This window comes from Protomyctophum parallelum (assembly GCF_964188405.1).
Source record: "Protomyctophum parallelum genome assembly, chromosome: 9".
NCBI lineage: Eukaryota > Metazoa > Chordata > Actinopteri > Myctophiformes > Myctophidae > Protomyctophum > Protomyctophum parallelum.
In genome coordinates, this window is record NC_139706.1 from 29,241,315 (window position 1) to 29,267,041 (window position 25,727).

At 42.2% G+C, this 25,727-nt stretch overlaps 1 protein-coding gene across 1 annotated transcript in view; it reads right to left on the reverse strand.

Annotated features, from left to right (window-relative positions):
- Positions 1–25,727, reverse strand: part of sorl1 (sortilin-related receptor, L(DLR class) A repeats containing) — a 73,942-nt gene that overhangs the window by 23,960 nt on the left and 24,255 nt on the right. Inside the window, exons 7-19 of the mRNA XM_083773482.1 lie at positions 19,266–19,367; positions 18,643–18,812; positions 15,491–15,683; positions 14,910–15,027; positions 7,979–8,052; positions 6,663–6,751; positions 5,249–5,427; positions 4,612–4,798; positions 4,090–4,218; positions 2,992–3,077; positions 2,196–2,368; positions 996–1,127; positions 700–791 (exon numbers count right to left, since the gene is read on the reverse strand). Coding sequence (XP_083629608.1) covers positions 700–791; positions 996–1,127; positions 2,196–2,368; positions 2,992–3,077; positions 4,090–4,218; positions 4,612–4,798; positions 5,249–5,427; positions 6,663–6,751; positions 7,979–8,052; positions 14,910–15,027; positions 15,491–15,683; positions 18,643–18,812; positions 19,266–19,367 — 1,724 coding nt within the window. The remainder of the gene's footprint in view (positions 1–699; positions 792–995; positions 1,128–2,195; positions 2,369–2,991; positions 3,078–4,089; positions 4,219–4,611; positions 4,799–5,248; positions 5,428–6,662; positions 6,752–7,978; positions 8,053–14,909; positions 15,028–15,490; positions 15,684–18,642; positions 18,813–19,265; positions 19,368–25,727) is intronic.

Consider the following 25,727-nt stretch of genomic DNA (forward strand, 5'->3'; position numbering starts at 1 on the left):
CTGTACAGAGGATTTTATAGTACATGTCTTCTGTACAGTATCCTGTGATGGTGTTAAAAATGCATACTTTCTAACAGTCTAAGAGATTCAACCAAGGTGTTAGATAATGATAATGTACAGTGTGGTGCTATGCTTCGCCCTGTCAAATTTTATTTTTCAATAATGACCACCTCACTGTATTTTACACAGCTGCTTACAAACAAAATCAATATGTTGACACAGAATATTGATTAAAAAATAATTGTGTTAGCTAACAAGCTTCTTATTCCATAGCAAAACATAAATGGAGGCAGAGAAGTGGCCTGTTAATGAGAAATAAGAGACTGCAGAATGCTACGATTGACCAATCAGAATAAACTTTCAACAAAATCATGAAATAAATGGCAATAAAAACTGAAAACGCGAGGAGAAATCTGTATTTTACTATTTACCTGGTTCTGCTTACTGCCTTTCAGACTTTATCACACTCGATGTTAATTGAAGGGTGACTAATAAATCCAGCATAAAATACTAGACAAGTGGACAATAAGAATAGCAAGGGAATGTACAAAGGAAACTAAGAAAGACAAAAAGAATATGCTTTTAGAATCAGCATTTTTCTGAATGCATTAAAAATGGTGTGTGCGTGTGTGTCTGCGCACGCACGAGTGCATGCTACCTCTTTCCAGGTGTGTGTGTGTGTGTGTGTGTGTGTGTTACCTCTCTCCAGGCAGTAGCACCAGGGCTCGGGGATGTTCCAGGACAGAGGAGTTGAGCAGAGTGTGACGCAGGTCTCCGTCAGGGTTCGAAACCTGAAGACACATAAGACAGCCTCAACCACACATGTTGACACCCAATGAGTGACTTGCCACTAATTCCTATAACAAGGACAGAAGTGATCACTAATTTGTTGAACCAGTTGTGTGTACACACACACACACACACACACACACACACACACACACACACACACACACACACACACACACACACACACACACGGCTCCATGCTGTACCTCTATCTTCTTGGCTCCAGCGTCGACCCAGTAAAGCAGCCTGCTGATGGGGTCAAAGGTCAGCGCCTCCACATTCTGCAGGTCTTTCCTCACCACCACCTCCTGTCCCGTGCTGCCGTTCAGACAGAGACGCTGTGCAGAGACAACACACCATGCCGTTCAGACAGAGACTCTGTGCAGAGACAACACACCATGCCGTTCAGACAGAGTCTCTGTGCAGAGACAACACACCATGCCGTTCAGACAGAGACTCTGTGCAGAGACAACACACCATGCCGTTCAGACAGAGACTCTGTGCAGAGACAACACACCATGCCGTTCAGACAGAGACTCTGTGCAGAGACAACACACCATGCCGTTCAGACAGAGACGCTGTGCAGAGACAACACACCATGCCGTTCAGACAGAGACTCTGTGCAGAGACAACACATCCATGGATGTCCAACCAGCTCATGCACATTCACCCATTCAGGACGGAACCCGTTTTGGTGTTTGCTAATAATAGGCCTAATATAACACTTTCCCTCGATCTGTGACTGTGATCAGCTCCTCACACACATATAACTCCTCTCTCGTGCACTGCTGCTCAATCTCAGCCACTGTTTGGGTAAATGTATTTTTTTCCGATCCCAATGGAAATATTGGATCCCAATGGACGAAACGATACAATTGCGGGATGGTGCGGGACTAAATGAGACTTATTTTTTTGTTGCGGGCGGGAGCGGTGGACAGGCGGTCACCGCGTGCGGTAAAAAAAAATCACACCCGTGTGAACTGAGTGGTGCAACTCTCCTCTCCCCCTCTCTCTCTCTACTGTATCTCTCTATCTCTGTTTCTGGCACAACAGCGCCACTTTTGCCCCTACTGGTACGCGGGCGCGGGCGGGATTGGTCTGAAATTCAACGGGAGTTGGCGGGAACGGGATCAATAAATCACTCTTCATCACTCTCCAAGTAGAGCAGGGCTCTACTTGGTTCCGCACTACGAGCTTGTAGATCTGCTATTTTTGGAAAATCGTGAAAATGTGGCGCAAATCTCTGAATATATTCTTACAGAGCGAAGGTTTTCGCTCTGAAAGAATGTGGGTCCGCAGCCAAATACAGATAATTCTAGGGGCCCTTGACATGAAAAAGGTTGAGCACCACTGACATAGAAACATAGGTTTTTCAGAAAAATGGGTTCCACTCTGTGTGGACCAACCTGTATGGTGTCCAGTGATATGTCGGCCCAGTAGAGACAGTTCCTCTCGTAGTCGAAGTCGAGTGCCACGGCCTCGCGGAGGCCAGCCAATGGTAGCACCTGATCGCTGCCGGTGGCCAGGTCATAGCGATGGATGGAGTTCCTCACCGCGTACAAGATGAACTCATTGCTCTCTGACACAGCACAGGAAACACATGCTGTTGTGTTCTCACACGGACAAAGAAGTACAGCTATACATACTAGTGTAATTTCAATATACGTAGGGGTGGAAAATGAATTAAATAAATAAAATATATTTTTTAAAGAAAGCTTAATGTTTTTGTTTGTTTGTAGTGTAACAAAAGATAATGGAAGTAAATTAAGCTGTTGTCATTATGGATCATTAGAAAGCACTTTTCTTATTAGTCACACAGTGACTAAGTGAGGGGGAAATAAATCATGTATTGGATTCGAGATGCATAGGTAATCGATACATACGTACTATTTATAGAGCGCTTTTCTAGGTACTCAAAGTCGCTTTACAGAACAAAAGAATAAAAACAACTTTATTAGGAAAAAACTAGTTAAAACGGTTAAAAACTAAAAGAAAAGTTAAACAAAAAGAGGGTTGGGATTAAAAGGTGGGGTTTGAGTGTGGTTTTGAATCTTCGAATCTTAGCGCTCTGAATCGGAATCAAAACGTCAGTTACCTAGATATTTCCACCCCCTAAGGTACAGTATACAGACATTCGTTCAACGTTCCAAACCAGGCAAAAGTACAACTGCAATTGAAATGAAGAGAACAAATGAGTTTTACCTCCAACAGGACAAGGAAGCATCTCTCCCTCCAGTCTGGTCTCCACGTCTCCACCGCTGCAGCTGTCTCCAGGGACCTTCCTGTAGCTGTAAACACCAAACAAGGGAACTATAACAGGGCTCAGTAGGAGCAAACTCAGGGCTGGGGAGCAAACTGCAACAGTACTAAGTCGATGCTGAGATCAGCAAGAGCTACTGCAACTATAACAGGCTCAGTGGCAGCAGGGGTTTGGGTAGGGATCAAAGTTACCTATTATTTCCGGTGCTTTACAGAAACACAAATTAAGCTGCTTGCCATGCACATTATATAATCACACAGTAGATACTGCCCATATCTCGTATCCATGGAAAGTCCCGAACATCACAGTGGACTTCTTGTGTTGTCAGAAGGCAATACACTTCAGCTTCAGACTCACATTAGACCCTCCTCCAATCAAACAACTCCATTATCAAGGTATTTTAGACTAAGCAAATACACAAATCAGAGCAATGGTTGCTTTACAGCATCACTGAGTAGATTGGGAATAAAACAATACTTGTGATTTACATGACTGTTAAGACCTCCAAATGTTGCAAAGGTTATACCGATGTGCTCTTCTTTATGCATAATTTGGTGGTGCTGGAATGGTTGAATCCTGTCTCTCTCATGCTATTCTATTTCTTTTAGGATTTGGGTCTGTTGGTATTTGTAGTCAAAGAGCACTATATCAAAGACATGCACCAACCCAGCACCAATCTGTTCACACCCTGTAAACCATCACGACCAGGCAAAGAGCCGGCCTAGCGTCGTATCAATGGCAAGACCAACCGGTTTCTGAACAGCTTCCACACGGCTACCATCAGACTGTTGAACAAGGTCAGACCACCGGCTGTCACCAGGCTGGCCATGGACTTCATTGTTTTGCTTTTCTTTGCTAATGTGGACCTACTAAATGCGTTTGCCACATCAAGTCGCACACCTTTGTTATAAGAGTATCATGTCCGGTCAGGTCCAAGCCAGATCCGTTTTCAGATATTGACATTATGCTAACACATAAGCGCACGCACGCACACACGCACGCACGCACACACACACACACACACACACACAGCAGCTCACCCCTTGCTGCGTCTGTACGTGGTGCCCACAGGACATGGCACTGGAGGAGCGTAGAGGTTCCCTGAGAACTCAGGGTCAGGTGTGCACACCTGCAGGGACAGATCTTCACTCAGCTTGAAGCCATAGTCACTGAGAGGAGAAAGGGGGGGGGGGGATCAAGAGGACATTTATGAACATATGCACCATAATGTATGCAAGTCAAACGACTTGTATAATTAAGAACTGAAAGTCAGAAGCTATTTGTGTCACGTGTGTGTGTGTGTGTGTGTGTAATGTGCCATCCAAATAAACGTGGACATGGCTTGTGTACATGTGTATAAGCTGCTGCTGGGGGGGGCGCCCGCTGGCCAAGTGGTCCAGGCGCATGCCACATATAGGCTTTGGCCTGACAGCGTGTCGCGTGTTTGAGTCCCGTTCATGACGACCTTTGCTGCATGTCTCTCCTCTTCTCTCTCTCCCCCTCTATCTTCACTTGATACTATCAATAAAGGCAGAAAATAATTAAGAAATCTGCTGCTGTACCATTCATAGTCCTGACGTGTGCACGAGCAGTTAGACACCGTTATGGGTCGGTCGAAGTCTTCTCCGTTGAAGCAGGTGGCATGGGGAGTCCGCCTCTTAAACACCATCTCTCTGCCCAGAAGACAATCACTGCCATGCTCATCAGATGGAGACCAGCGCTTGTAGTCAGCCTCCAAACAGGGCACACCTGGCAAAGACAGACAGACTCATGATGAAGGAGCGGAGAGGAGAGGGGTATTGATTTTGTCGACTGGAACTATGACTTATGATGTTCGACGACTACCTTTTTTCACTGACGAAAACTAAATACAAACTAAATGTAAACTAAGCTATGATGACTAAAACTAAGACTAAATAAATTGACAATTTTGTAAACTATGTTATATGTTTGGTTGCGATCTGAAAATAGCCGATCTACAACACGATCTACAACACTATTTTCAGCATGCAACCGATGGTAAAATCGGGCCGAAATACATTTTAGTCGACAAGATCAACTGTAGTTTTGGTCGACTAAAACTAGACTAACGCTAAAACATTTCAGATGAAAAACGAAATGAAAAATATTCAATATGACTAAAACTACATCAAAATGTGTTGTCAAAATCAGAGGAGAGGAGAGATGTGTAATACACACCCAGTACATCAGAGGCGTTGACCTGCAGTATGAGCCAGCTGTGTCTCTGGTCAGCGTATGAACCAAAGATGGTGAAGACCGTGCTCTTCTCTCCAGGCTCCGTCAGCAGCTGATAGATGTACACGTCCCGTTCAGAGAACTGGAAGTTTGTCCATGTCTCCCCCTCATTGGTGCTGAACCTGACACAGACACACATTCTGCTGTAGAAATGTTTTTCAAATCCCTGACCACATCTCCCATGGTGTGTGTGGTTTAAATCTTCAGTTCAATCATTTTTCTTCCATACATTTAGTGAGGCTCTGATCTAGTTGTGCACCACGTTGGAGTTGTGTGACCCATGTCAAACCTGTTCTCAGTGAGTGCTTGTCTGAACCAGACCAGGTACTGTAACGTACAGTAAGACCAGGATTTTCTGCGGAATTCCAAACGGATTGTGCTTATAACCACGCCCCGCTTCTGTGGCCAACGCTTAAGTGCCTCTCACGTACAACAACTGCGGACTAGACTTAAATATATAATTCTATGGACTAGACCGCGACAGAGGCCCGCCGTCTCAAGCAAACTTCAGCCACGTGAGACACCACTGAGCGAGCTAAAGTGAGCGAGTTGCCGTGCCGAATGTTGCGAAGTGGCCGTCAGGGCCGTTTTCAGTTGCGACCCGATAGGCAGAGAATAGTAAACCATGTTCTGGCGAGAGCGGTTTCCCCGACTACCACTCGAAGAGGCTACTGGCCAATCACAGACCATCCTTGCACAAGTGCACTGGCCAATCACAGCACATCCTTGCACAACCCGTGTAGGCTTTCGAAGGACACAAACTTTCCAGAGTAAGCTTCAAAAAGACATTAACAAAACAAAACAACTGACGGTATGCACTGTAGGTAGTGCATATGTAACACCCCTGTCAACAGATGTGCTACTAACTACACAGTCAATTACTCTGCCTCATTAGCAAGGAGGTTTATTATCAGCCGTTACGTCGTTAGGAACAATCCCCATTAAATTCTACACAGAATGGTGCCACCTATTTCTGAGGAGTAAATGCCTCATCCTTTTGTAACAGCAGTGTACTCACACCAATCAAGCGGCTCATAACAGATGAACAGACTGACTCCAATTCGTTTACAAAATCAACAGACAGTCACATAATGATAACACTACACATCTATATTTTTGTTTGTAATCTTATTTTATACATAACGTATATTTATATTTATTTAGAGTCAGTATACTAGATGTAAGGGTTGCTGGCCTCCTACGCTGGGAAGGAATAATAAGAACAAGGAAGAGGAATTGTAACTGATTTGCCTTAATGTGTACTAGACAATGATAACTATACTGTAGGAAAGAGGCTGTGATAACTATACTGTAGGAAAGAGGCTGTGATTCAGCGAAGGGAGTCAAGAGGACTTACTTGAGATGTCTGGTTGAACCTCCCTGAACAATGGCCATCAGGATGCCACCATGGTCTCCCCATGTGTAGAAATGAGGTCCGGCCAAGGACTAGGTAACAGCAAGGGAGCATCGTCAGTAACACACAGTACAATTCAGTCAGTTTGAAGCATTTCTCAGATTATATTTTCACTTCACAGAATATAGTGCAGGAACCAAAATTCCAAAAGTTCCATTAGCATCCACTAGCTGTTTTTGAAGTGGATGTTGTGTATGGACAACATCCACTCAAGACCCAGACGTACTGTAGCTAAAAACGAATGGTGTGTCCGATGGTGTGTCCTGATCATAGAGTCCTGATTGATGATTATCCATTAAGAATGGCACACAAATTGTTGTGTGGTGATTCTGACTGACTCAGGCCAAATAGTTTTCCATAAGCTTCTGGTTGATGATTATTCATTAAGAATAATATATATAATGGGCCTGGCCTATAGAATACAATAACAATATTTGTCCTTCCTGATGCTTTGAGGTGTAGAGATATTAGGCCTACCTGAGAATCATAGATTCCATATGAATGAAGTGGCTTGGTTAAAAACATGGTATCAAATAAGTATTCCCTTATCGTCTCCGCCAGGCCAAAAGGCTTGGCAGAGACTATGTTTGGAACCCTGTCCCTCCTTCCGTCCGTCCGTCCATCAAACGGAACGGGTCTTTCAGATGTTTCAGATTCCATCCTGATTGGCTAAAATTGGCTTCCAGCCCATAATAACCTGCAAGTGATCTGGTATAGGTACAGAGACCTGTGCTCCGAGGAGCACTTTTTCTGCTTTTAACAACTAACAAGAGCTAAGATCTTATCATATTTTTCTGGTTGCATTGGGGTGTAGGGTTCCTACCTGTAGACACTCAATATGATTTAAATCCCAAGTTGGAAAATGGTGCAGGATTAACATGGCATGAAAATAAACTCTGGCAGAGTTCAAGGTATTACAATGCTGTATAAACATAAACATGCATAGGGTATGAACAATGTATATACCGGTAGGTGGATTTCTCTCATGGAAACGTGATCACTACCACCAATGACCATTTCCTAATATCTTTCTAAAATAAAACATACAAATGTTGTTCGTTAGATTATTGCACCACTCACAGAACATTTGTGTCTAATGTCTGTCTGACTGGAGAGGACAAAATAGTTTTCTGTATCCAGTGATGTTTTTACACCAATATAAAACCTGGTCATGAAAAATGTTTTTCATGTGGAAATAGCACTGTGCTATAAACAGGAATCCATAAAGTAAAGTGTAAATATTAGAGACTGACACTGACCTCTCTCCACCGTGCCCCGGCACTGCTTGATACGTACACGTTGGGCTTATTGGCCAGGTTCCTGCCAACTGACCCTGTAAGGACACAACACAGTCAGCTGATTAGACCTGAAGATTATGAAATCACACAATAACACAGATTTAGTTTATACTTTCTTTTATGTAACATGTGTTTTTGTGTTGTAGTAGTACAAAGCATACTTGACTGTAGCGATTGTTATTCGGATCTAAAGGAGTAATGTAACATCTTTAACTTTGAAAATAATGGCATACCACAGCACCAGTCAAGCAGAAATCATTTCAAGGTGACTGAATGAAATGAATGGAGGCTACAATGAGAGAGCAGTGTTTATTGGCGTTCTATCAAGCAGGTTTAATGATGCTTCTAATATGAATTAGACATTGTCTGTTTAAAAAGGCAGCTAATCATTTTCTCATTTAACATCAGCACACAGCAAAACAACTGAATAAAACATCTTTCCAAAGACAAGATTTAGCAAATTTGATGCCGTCGGCTGCTGCCAGCTTGAGTGGAGGAATAAACATCTTCTCTTGCTCTCACATTGATTTTCATGATTTTCATGTGACTGTTACTTGGCCCAGACTCCAATGGCTCTATTTTCATCACTGCCTATACCTCTTATCCCTTAACTTCTTTGCCTTTTTTACTAGTTTGAAAAACATTTTCAAAATTCAGGCAGTGACGAAAATAGGGCTCCAAGGGCCCCATCTTGCGCCACCCTTTAGCCCTTTTCCCTAAACATATTTGCCATTTTTACCATTTTGAAAAACATTTTAAAATTGTTAAACTAGCCGATCTAGCCCAGGCGGTGGCGTAACCGTCTGGGCACCCGACTGGTAATCCAGTCGCAGTGTGCCGCGGGTTCGACTCCCGAGCCCGACACGGCCTTTACTGCATGTCTTCCCCCATCTCTCTCCCGTTTCCTGTCAGCCTACTGTCTGTCCCTTCAAAAAAACAATAAAAGGCGTAAGCCGCAAAAGAATAACTTAAAAAAAAAAACCTAGCAGATCTACATCGACACGTTGTGAGCTTGTAGATCTGATCGGCTATTTGAACTATTTTAAAAGTTTTTTTAAAATAGTAGCGCAAGATATACGCCCCAGTCTATTCAAATTTGTATGTGCTTTCAAAGCCAAAAACACAGGTACAGTATATATAGTAGCAGTAATTAGTACAGTATTATCTACACTGCAGTATGTGAAAATGATCAAAAAGCAAATGGTGCCTACCCGGCTACCCATTCTCTTTATCTCCAGACCATATCTCACTTTGTATCTTGGCCCATTATCTCATAAGAATCTTATTTGAGCATCTGGTTGGGTTTTTATCTGAAGCTTTTATCCACAATGACTTACAACAAAGTATACAACCCTGGAATAAACTTAGAATTTTGGGTAACATTTTGGGTAAAATCCAATTCAAGTTGTTATTTGGCATAAAGGCAACGAAGTTGATGCACAAAAACGTTTGTGATATGGCATTCTTGAGGATAAAAATGGCTTTATTGTGACGATTAACACGTGACAAAAGGTTAAAAAACACTCCTACACGTAGTGGCACACAGCCCAACTGTCACTCTGGTGAAGGACTGTGGCACAGTGGCTGTGCTGTAACAGTGGCCTTCATCAGGTGATTGTCACCCTGCTGTTCCTTGGTCGCGGTGTTCTTTGTGCCTGGAATAACGTGTTCCTAGTTCAGCAATATTAAACTGCAGGGCGATCCATTCCATTGTCCCCCCAGGACAACACAGTGTCCCCCCAGGACAACGCAGTGCCATTGAAATTCTGGTTTTAGGGTCACAGTGACCTACTTTTGCTTTTGGTATGCAATACGCAAAGATTGATCATCGTACTGTAGGTCTTAGACTACTGTAGATAAGCGGTTTGAAAACCAACAGAAAGCCTTAGAGCCAAACTGTATTCATGTGACCCAAGAAATAAAACAGGTGAAGGATCTGTATAAGAAAAGCAACACATTTTTCTAATTCTTCTTTTTTAAAGTAAAACAAATCAATACAACTTTAAATTAAATTAGAGGTACAAACTCTGCTTGCTTCAATAATTCAAATGATTGAAAACATTAATTGTAATTTGTCTTGGTGTGTGAGGGTTGACAAAACAAACAATAGGCCTAAGTATACTAGGCAGAACAAATAGATTTTTAAAATGAAGGTACATTTAACTTCAGTTAATGATCTGATCTGATGATGCGGAATTAAGTGTCCTCACTGTGTCAGGAATCAGGATAATGTGTTGTTACTGAAACACTGTGTCAGGAATCAGGATAATGTGTTGTTACTGAAACAAGAAGGAATTAAGTGTCCTCACTGTGTCAGGAATCAGGATAATGTGTTGTTACTGAAACACTGTGTCAGGAATCAGGATAATGTGTTGTTACTGAAACAAGAAGGAATTAAGTGTCCTCACTGTGTCAGGAATCAGGATAATGTGTTGTTACTGAAACAAGAAGGAATTAAGTGTCCTCACTGTGTCAGGAATCAGGATAATGTGTTGTTACTGAAACAAGAAGGAATTAAGTGTCCTCACTGTGTCAGGAATCAGGATAATGTGTTGTTACTGAAACAAGTAGTTGGTATTTTTGTAACCCTTTCCCTATTATTAAGCTCCTTCCTATCAGCTGAGAATCAGCTGAGAAGTTTCCATACCACACTGTGATAAAGAATGCCAGAACGAACTCTATCACAGTTCTGAAAAAGTTCCACATTCCTGGTTTTGATAGAAGTTGTTGCAGAAAGAACAATGATTGATGGGCTTTCTTCACAATGTGGCTTACATTGAAACTACATTTAAAGATGACATGAAATGAAAAATGTGTTTTCCACACACCTAGAGCATGTCCGTGATCAGAATGGAGATAGAATTAATAGATGCCACTTCCGTGTCAGCAAACCCTGATGAATAATCATGAAAATTCATGAAATTCACCTGCATCAGATATCATTATAGTGCTGCTACTCTGTTCTGAATCTAATTCAAGATGATGAGAATGTTTTATTTGTAATGATGATGCATTACAAATGCTCTCGTTTTAAACTTAAACAGTACACTAAAATATGTATCTGAAAACATTTGATGTGAGAAATAGGCTCTCTCTCTCCCTCTCTCTCTCTCTGGGCATGGGATGGTCGGCTGAGACACACAACCAGCCTCTGTAACAACGTCTGATCTACAGTAATTGTCAAAAAAGTCAAAGATCCAGTTACACATGGACCTGTTGACTAACAGCTTTAGGAGTTTGTCATGCAGCTTTGCTGGAATAATATTCGGGCGGCGGTGGCTCAGGGGTAGAGTGCCTGGATGGTAACCGTAAGGTTGCCAGTTCGAACCCGGGCTCCCCCAGAGTTACTGTCGAAGTGTCCTTGAGCAAGACACTGAACCCCTAATTGCTCCCGATGTGCTAGTTGGTGCCTTGCATGGTTTCCGCTGCCATCGGTGTATGAATGTGTGTGTGAATGGGTGAATGTAATGCACAATCTCTGTAAAGCGCCTTGGATAAAGGCGCTATATAAATGCACCATTTACCATTTAATATTCCAATAAACTAAAACAAACATCTTGTTTGTTTTATGCGTCTCGATTGTGGTTAGAATGCCTCTCGGGCGTCTCCCATAGGGAGGTCCTCGAGGCACGCTCCACTGCCAGGGGAGACCCCGGGGCAGACCAAGGCGCAGTTGGAGGACATACATCGACTCACTGGCCTTGGAACGTCTCGGTATCCACCAGGAGGAAGTCACTAGTGTTGCTCTGGATAAGGAAGTCTGGAGCACTCTAGTGGAGCTGTTGCCCCCGCGACCTAACTATGGATAAGCGGTTGAAGATGGATTGTGAATTTGTGACTTGACTTTTGAACTTTTTAGGCATTTAGCAGACACGTTTATCCAGAGCGCTGTACAAAGTTCAAAATAGAAGCACACAGAGTAAGCTCTAGTCAATAAACAAGGTCAATAGTCATATATTGTAAGTGCAAAGAGAACAATATAGTGCCTGGAAAAAGCTTGTTCGCCAGGTAAACAATTAACCTAGCATCAGTCGAAACAGCATCTATTATTACATTTGGGAGAATTCCACGCCAGAAGTACCGTTCAGGCCTGCCTTTACCTCTGCGTTTTCAACCCAGCTCTGTGGCTGTTCAACTACTGGCCAATCACAGCGGGCCTTTCTTCCATAACAATGCGTTACCTCACCCACAGCGGGGCTTTCATACAACTGTGGTGAAACAACACCACCATGAACGAACTTGGATTATCTTCTCAGTCACAACTCACAACCTGCCCAGCACGGACTAAATTAAACACGGTCAGAGACACGTCGGCGTCGCTGTCGAAGGGGGCTGAAGAAATGAGTTTCCAAGGTACGGCATGTTTGCATTTCAACAACAAGGCGGACAAAAATGGGAGTGAGTCTGCAGTTATTGAACTAAGAGTCAGAAACTGAGATGTCGTTAGCCTGGCCCAGCCACCGTGAATTCTGGTATAGAGGGGCTGGATCATATTGGTTCATCGATCGGAGCGCTCTCCCCCCTCCGCCCCTCCCCTCACTGGTAGAAAACAGTGGACAACTCACAACACTGACATCACGTTTGGAGCGACTGTAGTTCACTCTCACTCCTAGACCAGTGTCTCATTCCCCCAGGCTTTCATTTATTGAGCGGAATGCGAACAAAAAAGAAGCCTGGGTACTGAGGCTAAAATGTTGTTGACCCTTGATGTTTCTGACCCAAAAGTTGGAAGACTACTCACTATTCCCACCACATTTCATGAAAATCTACCCATCTGTTCACAAGTTATCTAGCCAACACGCACGTGCGTCATGTGCACACACAAGCGACTTATTTCAATGCAAGGAGATCTGTGTCTCTGGGAGTAGAGGTGTGAGTGTAGTGGTGAGATGCAAGAGATGTAGCTTTGTAGCTTGTAATGGCAGATAGGAGAGTGACTCTGCACTCTGCAGTCCTTCTCCAACACAGCAAGGAGTCAGCAAATCAATGCTCGCTGCCAACCGTGAAGAGATCAACAGACGGGGACAAGCTTCAAACAGACAGCTGTAATAGAGATAGCATCCACACTAGGCTTGTTCCAATAGGAGATAGAATTGTACATCACCGACTGAAGGGGTGATCACAAACTGATTTTTCCTATGCCAATAAGGCAATATGATCTAACTGTTAGATCATATCATATCATGGATAGTAGGTTAGATTCTAACCTACTATCGAAAATAAGATGCTATTAAAAAGAAAAAGCTCTAGAATTTGAACTCTACCGTGTAATTAAATTAGCTTCTGGTAGTGTAATGTCAGATTGCAGTCTAGGAGTAACGAGGACAGAAATATTTACTCTTCCATGGATCTGATATCTCGTATCTCTGTTCACATGCCTGCTCACTAAAATATTGCTCTGCACTCCACAGTAGTAAACATATGTATATGATTTGGATTGTCATATCAAAGAGAATAATGTTAAACGGAATGCTGTGTCGCACCCAGCAAAAATCACAACAAAGCTTGTTTGAATACAGGAGGTATTGTTATGACATTGATAATTTAGTTTTTTCAGTGAGTTTTGGGCATCTGGGTAGTTTTAACTTATGATTGTAGTGGCAACTTTTCATTGGCTGCCGTAGTCAGACCTCTCAGCCAAAGGGATAGTATTGCAGCCAGCAAGTTAGGCAACCAGACACTATTAGCCTCTAGCCGACCTCTCTGCCAATGGGATAGCATTGCAGCCACAACCCACTAGTTAGTGGGTCAACTTTCAATTACAACACGCAAGCTAACCCAGGTAAAGTAGGCTACTGCAAAGCAGACACCTGTGTGACTGTGACTGTGTGTGTGTGTGTGTGTGCGCGCACGCGTGCATGCGTGCACCTACAGTAAGGGCCAATTCATACTGCTAGTGTGTGTGTGTGTGTGTGTGTGTGTGTGTGTGTCGTTTAAACCGCGATGCGCTGTTTTTTTGTGTTTATAGAAGATGTTGTCGTTTCTAGTGAGGAGATGGGAAATATAAAGACCTATATGTTACCTCACTGAAGGAATAGTAAAAGATACATTTGGCTTTGTGCAGTGCTTTAATTTTACACACACACACACACACACACACACACACACACACACACACACACACACACACACACACACACACACACACACACACACACACACACACACACTCTCCATCTCTGCAAACCACAGGTCCAACTTTGTCTCAAAACCAAAACACATTGGGTTTTCGCAAGCCTGATTTAAAAGAAATCCTCTAATACTATAATAATAATAATGCAAGGTAAATCTTTATCATATAAGACAGAGGTTCCCAACCACTGGTACTAGTACCACTGGTGGTACTTGAGCCCCCCTCTGGTGGTACACAGAGGGGGTGCATGGCAGCACACCTAGCCGTTAATAGAAGATTTGATAACGGATTAAATCACATTAGAAATATCATCAGTTGTGATTAGTGATTAGACAAGAGTTTAGTCAAAGCAGCAGCATTATTGGCTTAGGAATGGAACAAAAGGGGCAGGTACACGCTCGTGTATTTTAACATCAGTTATTATGGTGGTACTTGGAGAGCCAAATATTTTCTGAGGTGGTAAACACACATGAAATAGGAAATTGGAATCTAATTACCTGTAAATTACATGTAATTACTGTACACTTAATCTGACTACATGAAGGCTTTCCTGTCATCTGCAGGTCTGTGCTATCATGGAAGATGACATTTTTGACAATAATTAGCTTTCACAGAAGCTGAATCCTGCAGTGAAATGGACTTTAATGTACAATGATTTGGCCTTGTTAGGAATGAAAATCAAAATCAAAACAAGCATATAGTTGTATGAATGTATACTGCACAGTTCAGATGCATTATGGGTGGGTTTTTGTTACTGACCAGTAGCCATGATGAGTCCAGGGGCCGACTCTTTGGACAGAATGGACATCCTTCTGAGCTGAATGTTCAATAGCTGACTCCATCGCTGGGCCAGGTGAAGAGAACATCCCTTAGTGAGCTGGAAGAGACAAGACAAGACAAGACACATATGAGGAGTTTTACCTGAGCACAGCACAGTGTATGTTTTGTATTGTTTTTAATGGGAGCATTGCATATTTACGCTATGCTGGAAATATCGGAAATGTGACGAAGTGATTTAATGTCTGGTGTTTTTATCTTGTCACAAAGAGTACATATATTACTTTCAACTCTGGGTATGAACTCTGGATGAACGTTATTGCTGATAGCACTTTTTGAGTGGATATTAAAACAATATTAATTGCATGTCTCAGAAAAAGGGGGCAATCGCTGTGTGAACAGTCAGTCAGTCAGTCAGTTAATGAAGCAAGCAGTCAGTCAGTCAGTCAGTCAGTCAATGAAGCAGTCAGTCAATGAAGCAGTCAGTCAGTCAGTCAGTCAGTCAATGAAGCAGTCAGTCAGTCAGTCAGTCAGTCAGTCAGTCAGTCAGTCAGTCATCTAACCTGACAGTCCAGGGTTCCTCCCAGGCTGTCAGCCGTTGGAGGTTGAAGCAGCTCCCATGTTCCTCCCTTGTCAAAGGTGATGACAGAGCGCATGTTGTCCTCACTGGCCGAGCCATTGATGAGTGTGGCGATGAAGACCCCCCGCAGACCCTCCACACGATGAAAGTCAGCAAAGGGCTCATTGGCAAAGTACCTGGAGCACACAGACAGACATGTTGCGGTCATCATCAACGTTGACCATCAACACTGTTATTACAGTTCTTACATTAGTGCCAAATGACATGGCAGAACAGACAGACAGATGACACACAGAGACACCAGTCAAAGCTCCTCTTTTATAATAGAGGTGATGTGTACGTTAGAAACATTGACTGTCCATGTAGTCACTTTTCATCCCTCCATTCTCCTCCACGTGTTATTACAAGATTCTGGGCTTCTATTGACTGAGAGGAGTTCAGAACAGAACAGAAGACATACTACTATCATTAATTGGTAGGTATTTAGCAATCACAGTCACAATCATCACTGTGTCGGTTCCTCTCAATGGAAATTTATATTTGTACTAGCTCAATTGCAGTGACATCATATTCACCACAGGAGCTAGGTCTTCATGGATCCAAAATGACGGATACAAACCCCTAATGCACCTGGGAAATTATACATGCATTTTATTTCTTGTGTCGGTTTTCTTACTTATGCCAATCATAGCATCGTCCCTATCATGTCTATTTGACTGCTTGCAGTTAAAGAGTTGTATGGTATCTTGGAGAGAGCGATAGAGACAGAGATGGGCTGACACATCAGTCAGGTTGGCACCTGGTGTGTCATCACGAGGTGTGTGCACGTGTGGGAAAACAACACTGAGTAAGACACTAGGGCTCATTATCACTGGGGAATAACTGGTCCCTCACATGATGAGGAGAGGATGAGTAGGAGGAAGAAGAGAATGGGTAACGAGAGGAGAGGATGAGTAACAGTAGTAAGCGAAGGAAGAGAACATACTGTAGGAGTAGACTAGTGGGTGGGATTCATTGATGTCCTATCCTCTTATTAAAAGTGAACATACTGTAGGTAAGGCCAGGCATTCTAAACACACAGCTCATGACAATGAAGAGTTTGTTTGGACGATTCAATGAAACTTCACTTCCCATTTTCTGTTCAGCAACTGACACATCATAATTAAGAGCTCTGACTGTCTGTATTCAAAGCATGTGAACCAGTAGTACAGTACCTGTCTGCAACTCTGCATCTAATCTCTGCATATAAATTATAGTCCACTCCATGTCCATGATATGTGAACTCAACTTCAAGTACTGTACATGTCATTTGTTGGCAGTTGCACTTAACGCATTTTGACCTGAGATCAGATTAAAAAAATGTCTTCTACTGTACATCCTGACAGTTTTCTGAAAAAGCTATGTTTCTATTTTTTCTAAAATAGCAGACCTACAAGCTCATATCGTGCCACTCGGTGGCGCGATATGAGCTTGTAGATCTGCTATTTTTCAATAGCTAAAGCATAACGTAATGCTAACACCAAAAGTGGGTTAAGGCTGACTTATTATACACCGTCATACAAAAGGTGTTGTGTGGCAAGCTAGCAATACATTGCATCACGATGCATTGTGAGCTTATAAAATCGTAAAAACTTTGGTCAATTTTCAGTTGAAACTCAGTCACCGTGAATCAAAGTACAATCTTTGCATGGACCTCATAGTTCTGACTCAGATAAGATGATAAGAATGACACCCACACTTGCTCTGAACTGTTTCATTCTTGTGTCTATTTTAAAAAAAGACTTCAAGTGTACTTTACAAATGTCTGTTACAAACATGCAGTCAAACATTTCCACCTGCGAGATGGTTAAAGGTGAACTAGCCCTTGGAGCCACATACAGTACTATGTATACATACTGTATAGTACTGTATACTAACATATTACCGTAATACAGTTTATCTGATTCTGTTCCTTTTTAATGTCTGTTCATGTGTGTGAACATAAATAGATAGAGAACAACAACTCCTTTTTGGACTTAAGAGGAAACTATTTTCATGTCTACTTCAATAATGACAGACCTGACCATGTGACGCAATGCTGAAAATCTAGAACAATCGCTAAGGAAGATGGATCTACTTATTTCTTTCGTTGCAAAATCAAATTATTGTCATAACCGGTTTATTCCCAGTTATTGGATCATGTGTGCATATAAAGGTGCTCATTTTGTCACTGCTATAGTGCCCAATCAAACGCAATCAAATCAAACCAATATTTCATATATAAGGGCTTTTCATTTGTATAATTTATTCATGGTGATTCTAATTGTGTCCAATTATAAATCTTTAATGCACCCTCTCCTTCTTAGTAGCTTCCACCAACGAGCAGCTCCACACATAATTCTACTATATCTATTGAGTTGTGTTCTGGATATGTTTACATCTATTGAGTTGTGTTCTGGATATATTTACATTTATTGAGTTGTGTTCTGGATATGTTTATGGGAGTTTGCGGTGATGTGCACTTTGTACTTCCACGCTGGAAACTCTGTTGATTGTCGACTACCTTTTTTCACTGACGAAAACAAAATAAAAACGAAATATAAACCAAGCTATGACAAAAAATAAGACTAATCACTGACTGACAATTTCATCAAAACATTTAATGTTAGGGATGGATCAGAACAAGACTAAAACTGAAATGGAATTTTATTCATAAGACTAAAAACAAAATCTAAATGTGGCTGTCAAAATCAACACTGGCTTCATGCTGCTGATGTGATGAAGGTTTACTGCAGTGCTGCCTGGAGCCAGCCAGATCACACCTCTGACTCACTGGCTGGCTGTGTTGCTACTATAGGGAGGACTCAGGGCATCCTGACCTAAGCACAGTCACGCACTGACGACACTGATCTGTGCAGTAACTGTTTACGTGATGGGAGCATTTCATAAGACAGGTCTGATCATGCAAAAAATATATACCGGTATATAATATCAGACAATATGAACAGTTTACAGTGTAATAAGATCCTATCAAGATTACAGATAATTCTGAGTGTGCGTGCGTACGTGCGTGTGTGTGTATGTGTGTGTGTGTGTGTGTGTGTGTGTGTGTGTGTGTGTGTGTGTGTATGTACAGTATGTGTGCGTGTGTGTTACCTAATAAGCGTGTTGCTCCCAGAGCCCTCTGGGCTGTAATAAAGCACGTTCTCCAGGGTCAGAGAGAAGGACAAGCCCTGGGTGTCTGAGATGTACAGGTGGGTGACGTTGTTGACGTGGTTCACACACACAAACACCTGCTCCTCAGAGGCATCAGCTATGTAGAACTCCTAAAAACCACAAAACAGAGTTGGTGGAGAAAACAAAAAAAAGGCAAATGATGATCAGAGGTGGTGAAAGACAAAACGCAATGTTACATTGACAACAGCTGGTCAGAAATGTGTTTGAGGAAGTGACTCAGCTATAAATTATGTAACGCCCAGCCCTCCGTGTCTTTTTTATTTTTTTAAGATTTGTCCTTTTCAGCCTTTATTTGGTTAGCAGTAGTAGTGTGTACTATATGTAAACTCTTCATTTCCATTTTCCAGCCATTCAGTTGCAAAAGAAAAGAAAAAGAAAACTTTTTTTTTTTAATATTTTGAGGACCCCCCAAAATAATTTGGCATCCCCCCAAGGGGTCGCGACCCACGGGTTGAGATTGAGAACCCCTGTCTTAATACATAAAGAAAATAAAATCATCTTTGCAGGGGTGAGAAAATCCATTGAATGTGAAGTAGACTCACTGTGATTGGATGTCTGGTCATAAATTGGGCTGCTCTCATTGGCTGGCGGTTGTAGGAGACCCAGAGGTGCACAGTTGAAGTTTCATGACTCCCAAACAGCTTCTAAAAAAAAAAGGAAAAAAAAGTTGATTTAGACTTCAGTCTAATAATAGCATCATGTTGAATGTTGCGGAAAAACAACTGCTGACGCAAGGTTTCAATGAGAAGTCATGGCACGGGTTAGAGGACATGGAGACAGATTTTGCCTTATTGCTTCATATTTGAGATCACCAGTGGTGGAGAAAGTACTCAAATGTTTTACTTAAGTAAAAGTATCAATACTGCAATATAGAAGATATAACCCTGCAAATAATCGAAGATCGGATATCGGTCATAATTTCATAATCATTGCACAATATAAACAATGGGAGAGAAGTGGGGCAGAGAAAGGCCCATATTCAGCTCAGAGAGATTGAGAAAGAATGCGAGATAGAGATAGTTCTATGTCGATGTCGCATCTGGTAAACGTCTTGGCAGCTCTGCCAGAAAAGAATAAATGGAAGGATGATGTGCCTATCTTTGTGTGATCTTATTCATGACAGATACTTAAATATATTTACAAGATTTGAAATCAAACTTAATAGGATGATGAGCCTATCTTTGTGTAATTGCGAACTTCAGTGAGCAATTACTATGTAACCTGGGCAGAACTGTCTGTCACGCTGTGACACCACCTGCCCGCCACCAGAGGGCGCAGCTGTATCACACACACACACACACACACACACACACACTCACACACACACACACACACACACACACACACACACACACACACACACACACACAATTAATTGAAAACTAAAAAGGACGTAATTTATTCTAATTGTTGTTATTGCAATTTACAAGCTGCATTCGCTTCCCACGTGCACACGTCTTATTCATGACGGATACTTAGATAAGATATATTTACAAGATTTGAAATCAAACTTAATAATAATAGAATGATGTGCCTATCTTTGTGTAATCTTTTCATGACATATACTTAGATAGATATATTTGAAATCAAACTTAATAGGACCACAAATGTCATCAGCAAAAGAATACTCTGTAGAGAGAGAGACACAGACACTCCACATAGCCTAAATGATGTGTTTGTTAGATTTGAGGATGGATTATGGTCGCCATAGCAATAAGTATCAACGGGTTCTCCAGCAAAGTAGGTGGATATGAAACGGGACACTTAAAAGAAACTTCTTCAGAATGAAAATGTCATCAGGTGATGTCCCAGATGTCCCATGTGACAGAGAGAGGGAGGAGAGGGGAGAGAGACCAGACCAGACCAGACTGCCATGGGACAGCTTCCAACAGGAGGCCAGGGCGAGATGAACAAAGCTGTTTGAATGAGTGACGCAAGCTTCTAGTGTGTGCACTGCAGTCTCACACAAATGTGAGTGTATGTGTGCGTGCATGTGTGTGCATATGTGTGCATGGCGTGTGTGTCGTAGTCCCTGGTGGAGCCATTCAAGCGTGGCTATTCAGCCTATTGATTTATGTACAGTGTTCTCTAAGACTGTCTGCCGTGCTGGGACAGCTAAGTAGCTGCATCACAACACAACAAATGGAGCGAGAGAGAGAGACAGAGAGAGAGAGAGAGAGAGAGAGAGACAGAGAGAGAGACAGAGACAGAGACAGAGACAGAGACAGAGACAGAGACAGAGACAGAGACAGAGACAGAGACAGAGACAGAGACAGAGACAGAGACAGAGACAGAGACAGACAGACAGACAGACAGACAGACAGACAGACAGACAGACAGACAGACAGACAGACAGACAGACAGACAGACAGACAGGAGGGTAATGACAGTTGGAGCAAGACAGAGGGAGAGAAAGAGAGAGTGGGAGGGAGATGGATTGGAGAGTATATACAGTAGACTGAGTATTAGACCATCGCTATGGGCTGATCAACCAATCATCAGCCAATGTATTATTATTTTTTTGTAATGCCTTGTTCAAAAACGTTATAAATGTTACCGTTTTCAAAATGTAAATTCAAATGTTTTTCAAATGGAAGAGGGAACAATAAAGTGAAAACACAGAACAAGAAGCAATCAATCCACATAGCCTCCATGATGTGTTTGTTAGATTTAAGGATGGATTATGGTCGCCATAGCAATAAGTATCAACAGGTTCTCCAGCAAAGTAGATGGATATGAATCAGGACACTTACAGTATGACCTATCTACACTTTTATATTTATGAGAACGTGTTCATCTGAGAGATTCATCAACCGTTATTCATTCAGGGGCATTTTTACATTTAAGAGCTGGTCCATGTGCCAGATACAGGGTATGCTGAGTCACTGTGTGAAAGCCTGCTGTGTTGTTTTGGGTGTAGTGCATCTCATGCCATCAGCCCTGTCTGGATGCTACAGCCATTCTACCCTAACCCTGCTGGAACAGGATTTACTGGAGAAGTTCAGTTTCAGTGCAGTTTAAAATATTTACCAGAAGGAAGTCTTCTGGGAACGCCATGTAAACATAGGCTTCCGAAGCTCGCCTCTCTTTGATACGAGGAGTCCTTGATGTTGTTACAAACTTTCCCAACACCCCCCCCCACACACACACACACACACACACACACATTTTCTTGGCAAAGAATCTATGGCTGTAAAATGGAAATAAACGTTCAACTTGTTTCAGCCTTAGCACTAGTCTTATGTGTTTTATAACCAGTTATATCTGCTAAAGTACTGTATATCATCTCCTTGTCCCCGGCCTTGCTTTTATCGCCACCCTCCCACACACACGAGTCCCACTCACGTATCTTGGTCTGACACATGTATCGGTCTGCTTTTTATTACTCAGGGGTCTCTAGTCAACTATGTATGGTTATAACTTATAAGTGGTAAATCTGGATATTGGTTCTAAATATTGGTTTCGATATATTATCAGTTAATTGCCGCGCCCTATACTGCTGCTATACTGTTCCTTGAACTTTTTGGTGGAAAGGGGAGACTACTATGAAACTATTCCCTTTGTACTTTTGTTATGTCAAGCAAATCCTCAGGGCAATGCGTACCATCAAAGTAATACAATGAATGTGTTTCAATTGTTTATAATGTGTTTTAATCAGCCTTTATACTTCTAATTATGAAAACATGAACGCCCCCATATCATGTATTATGTCATTCCACAAATAATACTGTTATTACTCAGCAGGCGGTTCCCTTTCATGTGTGATTCTTTGTCTACAATATATCTACTGATTTGTATTATGCAAGTGTTAATGTGAACTTTTGTCCCCCAAACTTGGCAGACGCAACATAGCAGCATTCATGTTGTCATGTGGTGTGTGTGTGTGTGTGTGTGTGTGTGTGTGTGTGTGTGTGCATTCATGAACGGACTGAGTACAGTGTTCTATAAACGTTTCCTATGACATGTCTTGTCCCTTTCAATGCACATTTCTACACTGACAGCTTTTATTTACCATTATTTTGTATCTTATTGAAGTACTATAAAAGCAGTTAATTGCGACTGTAGGTCACAATTTACTATGACAAGTAAGACGCGCAAACGCGTGAAGCGAACACAGCTCGTGTGTGTGTGGTTGTGTGTGTGTGTGTGTGTGTGTGCTACAGCTGCGCCCTGTGTGTGTGTGTGTGTGTGTGTGTGTGTGTGTGTGTGTGTGTGTGTGTGTGCTACAGCTGCGCCCTCTGGTGGCGGGCGGGTGGTGTAACAGCGGGACACACACACACACACACACACACACACACACACACACAGACATTCAGCCCTTGCTGTCATAGTAAGTGGCTCACTGCGTTCGCAAAAACCTGCATCTCCCATCAGTCATTCCGTCACGCTTTGTGATAGGCTACATATATGGCCAATGCAGAATTAATTCCTCATCAAACCCTTAGATCTCCATATATGGAGCTGACCTGTTCTGACATTCCATAATAATCTGACACCAAACCCTGTACACTCAACACGCTCCATATATGGCCAGTACAGAATTCATTCCATAAGTTAATCTGACCTCATCAAACCCCTAGATCTCCATATATGTTCTGACATCACAATGCTGACTCAACCAGCTCAATAGAATCAGGATAATGGAATGACCTCGCTTCTCACGTTAATGTGAGACTCTTATCGCGCGATAAAAAATAATATCGCCGTTAATCTATTCTCAAAGTTGGGTCTGGGAGCTGGGTCTGCAACTCGCCCTCGTCCGTATAACCGCCTATGGGCCGTTATTTGCAAACGTAGTCAGCCTCATTAATTATATATACAGCGTGTTGAGTTTGCAGACCTCAATTTCTGCGCGGCACTCATCATGGCCTCACCACCTCACAACAGTGCGGAAATGTAAGATCTGCAAGCTCACAACGCACTGTGGACGCAACACTGGAGCTTGTAGATTCACAAAATGACAAACATTTCACAGAATATACCACTTTGAATGTTTAGGAACTATAACCAAATAATGGCCCGGTGCAGGCCGGTGAAAAAATAAATAAGGGCCTACTGCAAATAACGGCCTGGTTCCTTATAAACGCCCAGGGTCCGAATCGATTTAGCATATTAACAGCCCGGGCTACTATTGGTAATACGGTATCCATAATTAGGGCTCCTGGTCTAATGGGCCACCTGGCCTGAGAAACCCGTTATCAAGGACTTACTTCTGGGCATTATTTAGGTAGTGCACACAGAGTTCAAATGAGCCATTTTAATCTAGATTAATCTAGATTAACTCCAGGATTGCAGTGAGATGAATCTAGATTAAAAAAATGTGTCCACCACTAATATTATTATTATATTTGTATTAATACTTCTGAATTTATAATTCCTCCAATTCATACACAGTGTGAGTGTAACCAACCTGAAGCATTAAAAAAAAAAGAATAATACATATTTCCGAGTCAGGCGGAGATATGGGACAAATGCATTATTTCCCCTAATATTACAATATTATACTGTCACAAAAAGTCAAAAGATAGTAATGTAAATGTGATCAAATATCATTGAGCCCTATGCCACATTTAACACTAAACATATTACCCATTGCAACCACTTTTCCCAATCTTGTAACAAAACATAAAAAAAAGAAAAGTATGACATGATTTCAGTGTAACATATTGTGCAAGTAGGGCCGGATGTGCTTGTTGATGTTTAGCTTAACCATCAAATGAAAACAACGCAGAGTGCTACAGCTTGTCAGCCCACGCCAAAGCCAGCATGCCATGCAGGGCGGAGGGCAGCATGTCTACAGTATCTATGACACAGCTTCTGAGCCAAGGGAAGATTTGACATCCACAGCAGACTCGCCATCTGTTTCACTGACTATCTGTCCATACATCCACTAAAGACACACAGATTTACATCTCAGACCCTGTTCAATTAGGCAGGCGTCCTGGTGCTTCAGCCACATCACATATGCACACCAACAGAATTCAAAGACCTAATTATGCGGTCCTGGTGACCTGAATGTCATCACAGCTCTCTCTACCATCTCCCCCCACCCACCTCCCCTCTCTCTCTCTGTCTCTTTTCCTTGCACTATATAAACAGAGATGCTTTTACATCCAAACATACAGACATCCAAACATACAGCTGTGAATGCTTGTCTATGAATAAGTACTGTCAAAACAAACATTCTATTTGGGACAGCTGAAACTGAGTTTTTGGCTACTCTTTCAGTCCACAGGAAAGCAGTCCAGATTGTCCCCTGAACTTGTATGAACTTGTGGCACTTGGCATAGTTTGACCTCAGAACACGTGTGCTGAACATTTCTTCCTGTGACAATAATTTATACACTTGGATTACACCAGAAATACCAACTGAAAATTATGTTTCTTTTTTAGTTAGAGTTCGCCATTCAAACTGTGACTACAGTACACATTAATTAACACAATGAGTGTTATCACATGGCGCTTGTGTGCCATGTGATGAGAAGCAATGGCGCTCGTCCGGTTTGTGGCATCTTGGATGCTAACAGTAATTGCACCAATGCACCAATGCTAGTGAGCTAAGGTGAGGACTATCCAGACTGCTCCAGAAAACACCAATGTTCCAATCGCAATCATCGGATAATCAGAAATGACCTCCGAACATCGTCGATCTGATCAAAACCGTAATTTCAGAGAAAAGAGCATGCAAAGGGCCGCGCAGACGCAGTACAGACGAGGACCTAGCCACCGGAGCGATTCAAAAAATGAAAAAACAGCGAGGAAATCGATATTAGGAGTATACTCGTCCTCCGCACCTCGTGTAATTATTTAATAGGATAAGTATAACCGACCTTAGCATCAAATGTGTTTAAATCAATAGTGTTACAGTGTTAACTCGGAGATTGTACAAAAATCTATGAATGGAACCAAAGTAACCGGTTAAGATTTTACTAGTAGGAAGTTGGAGTAGAACAATTCCTCTAGTCTTTGTTCAGGTGCTATAGCAGCCTCTAACATGCTTCCCA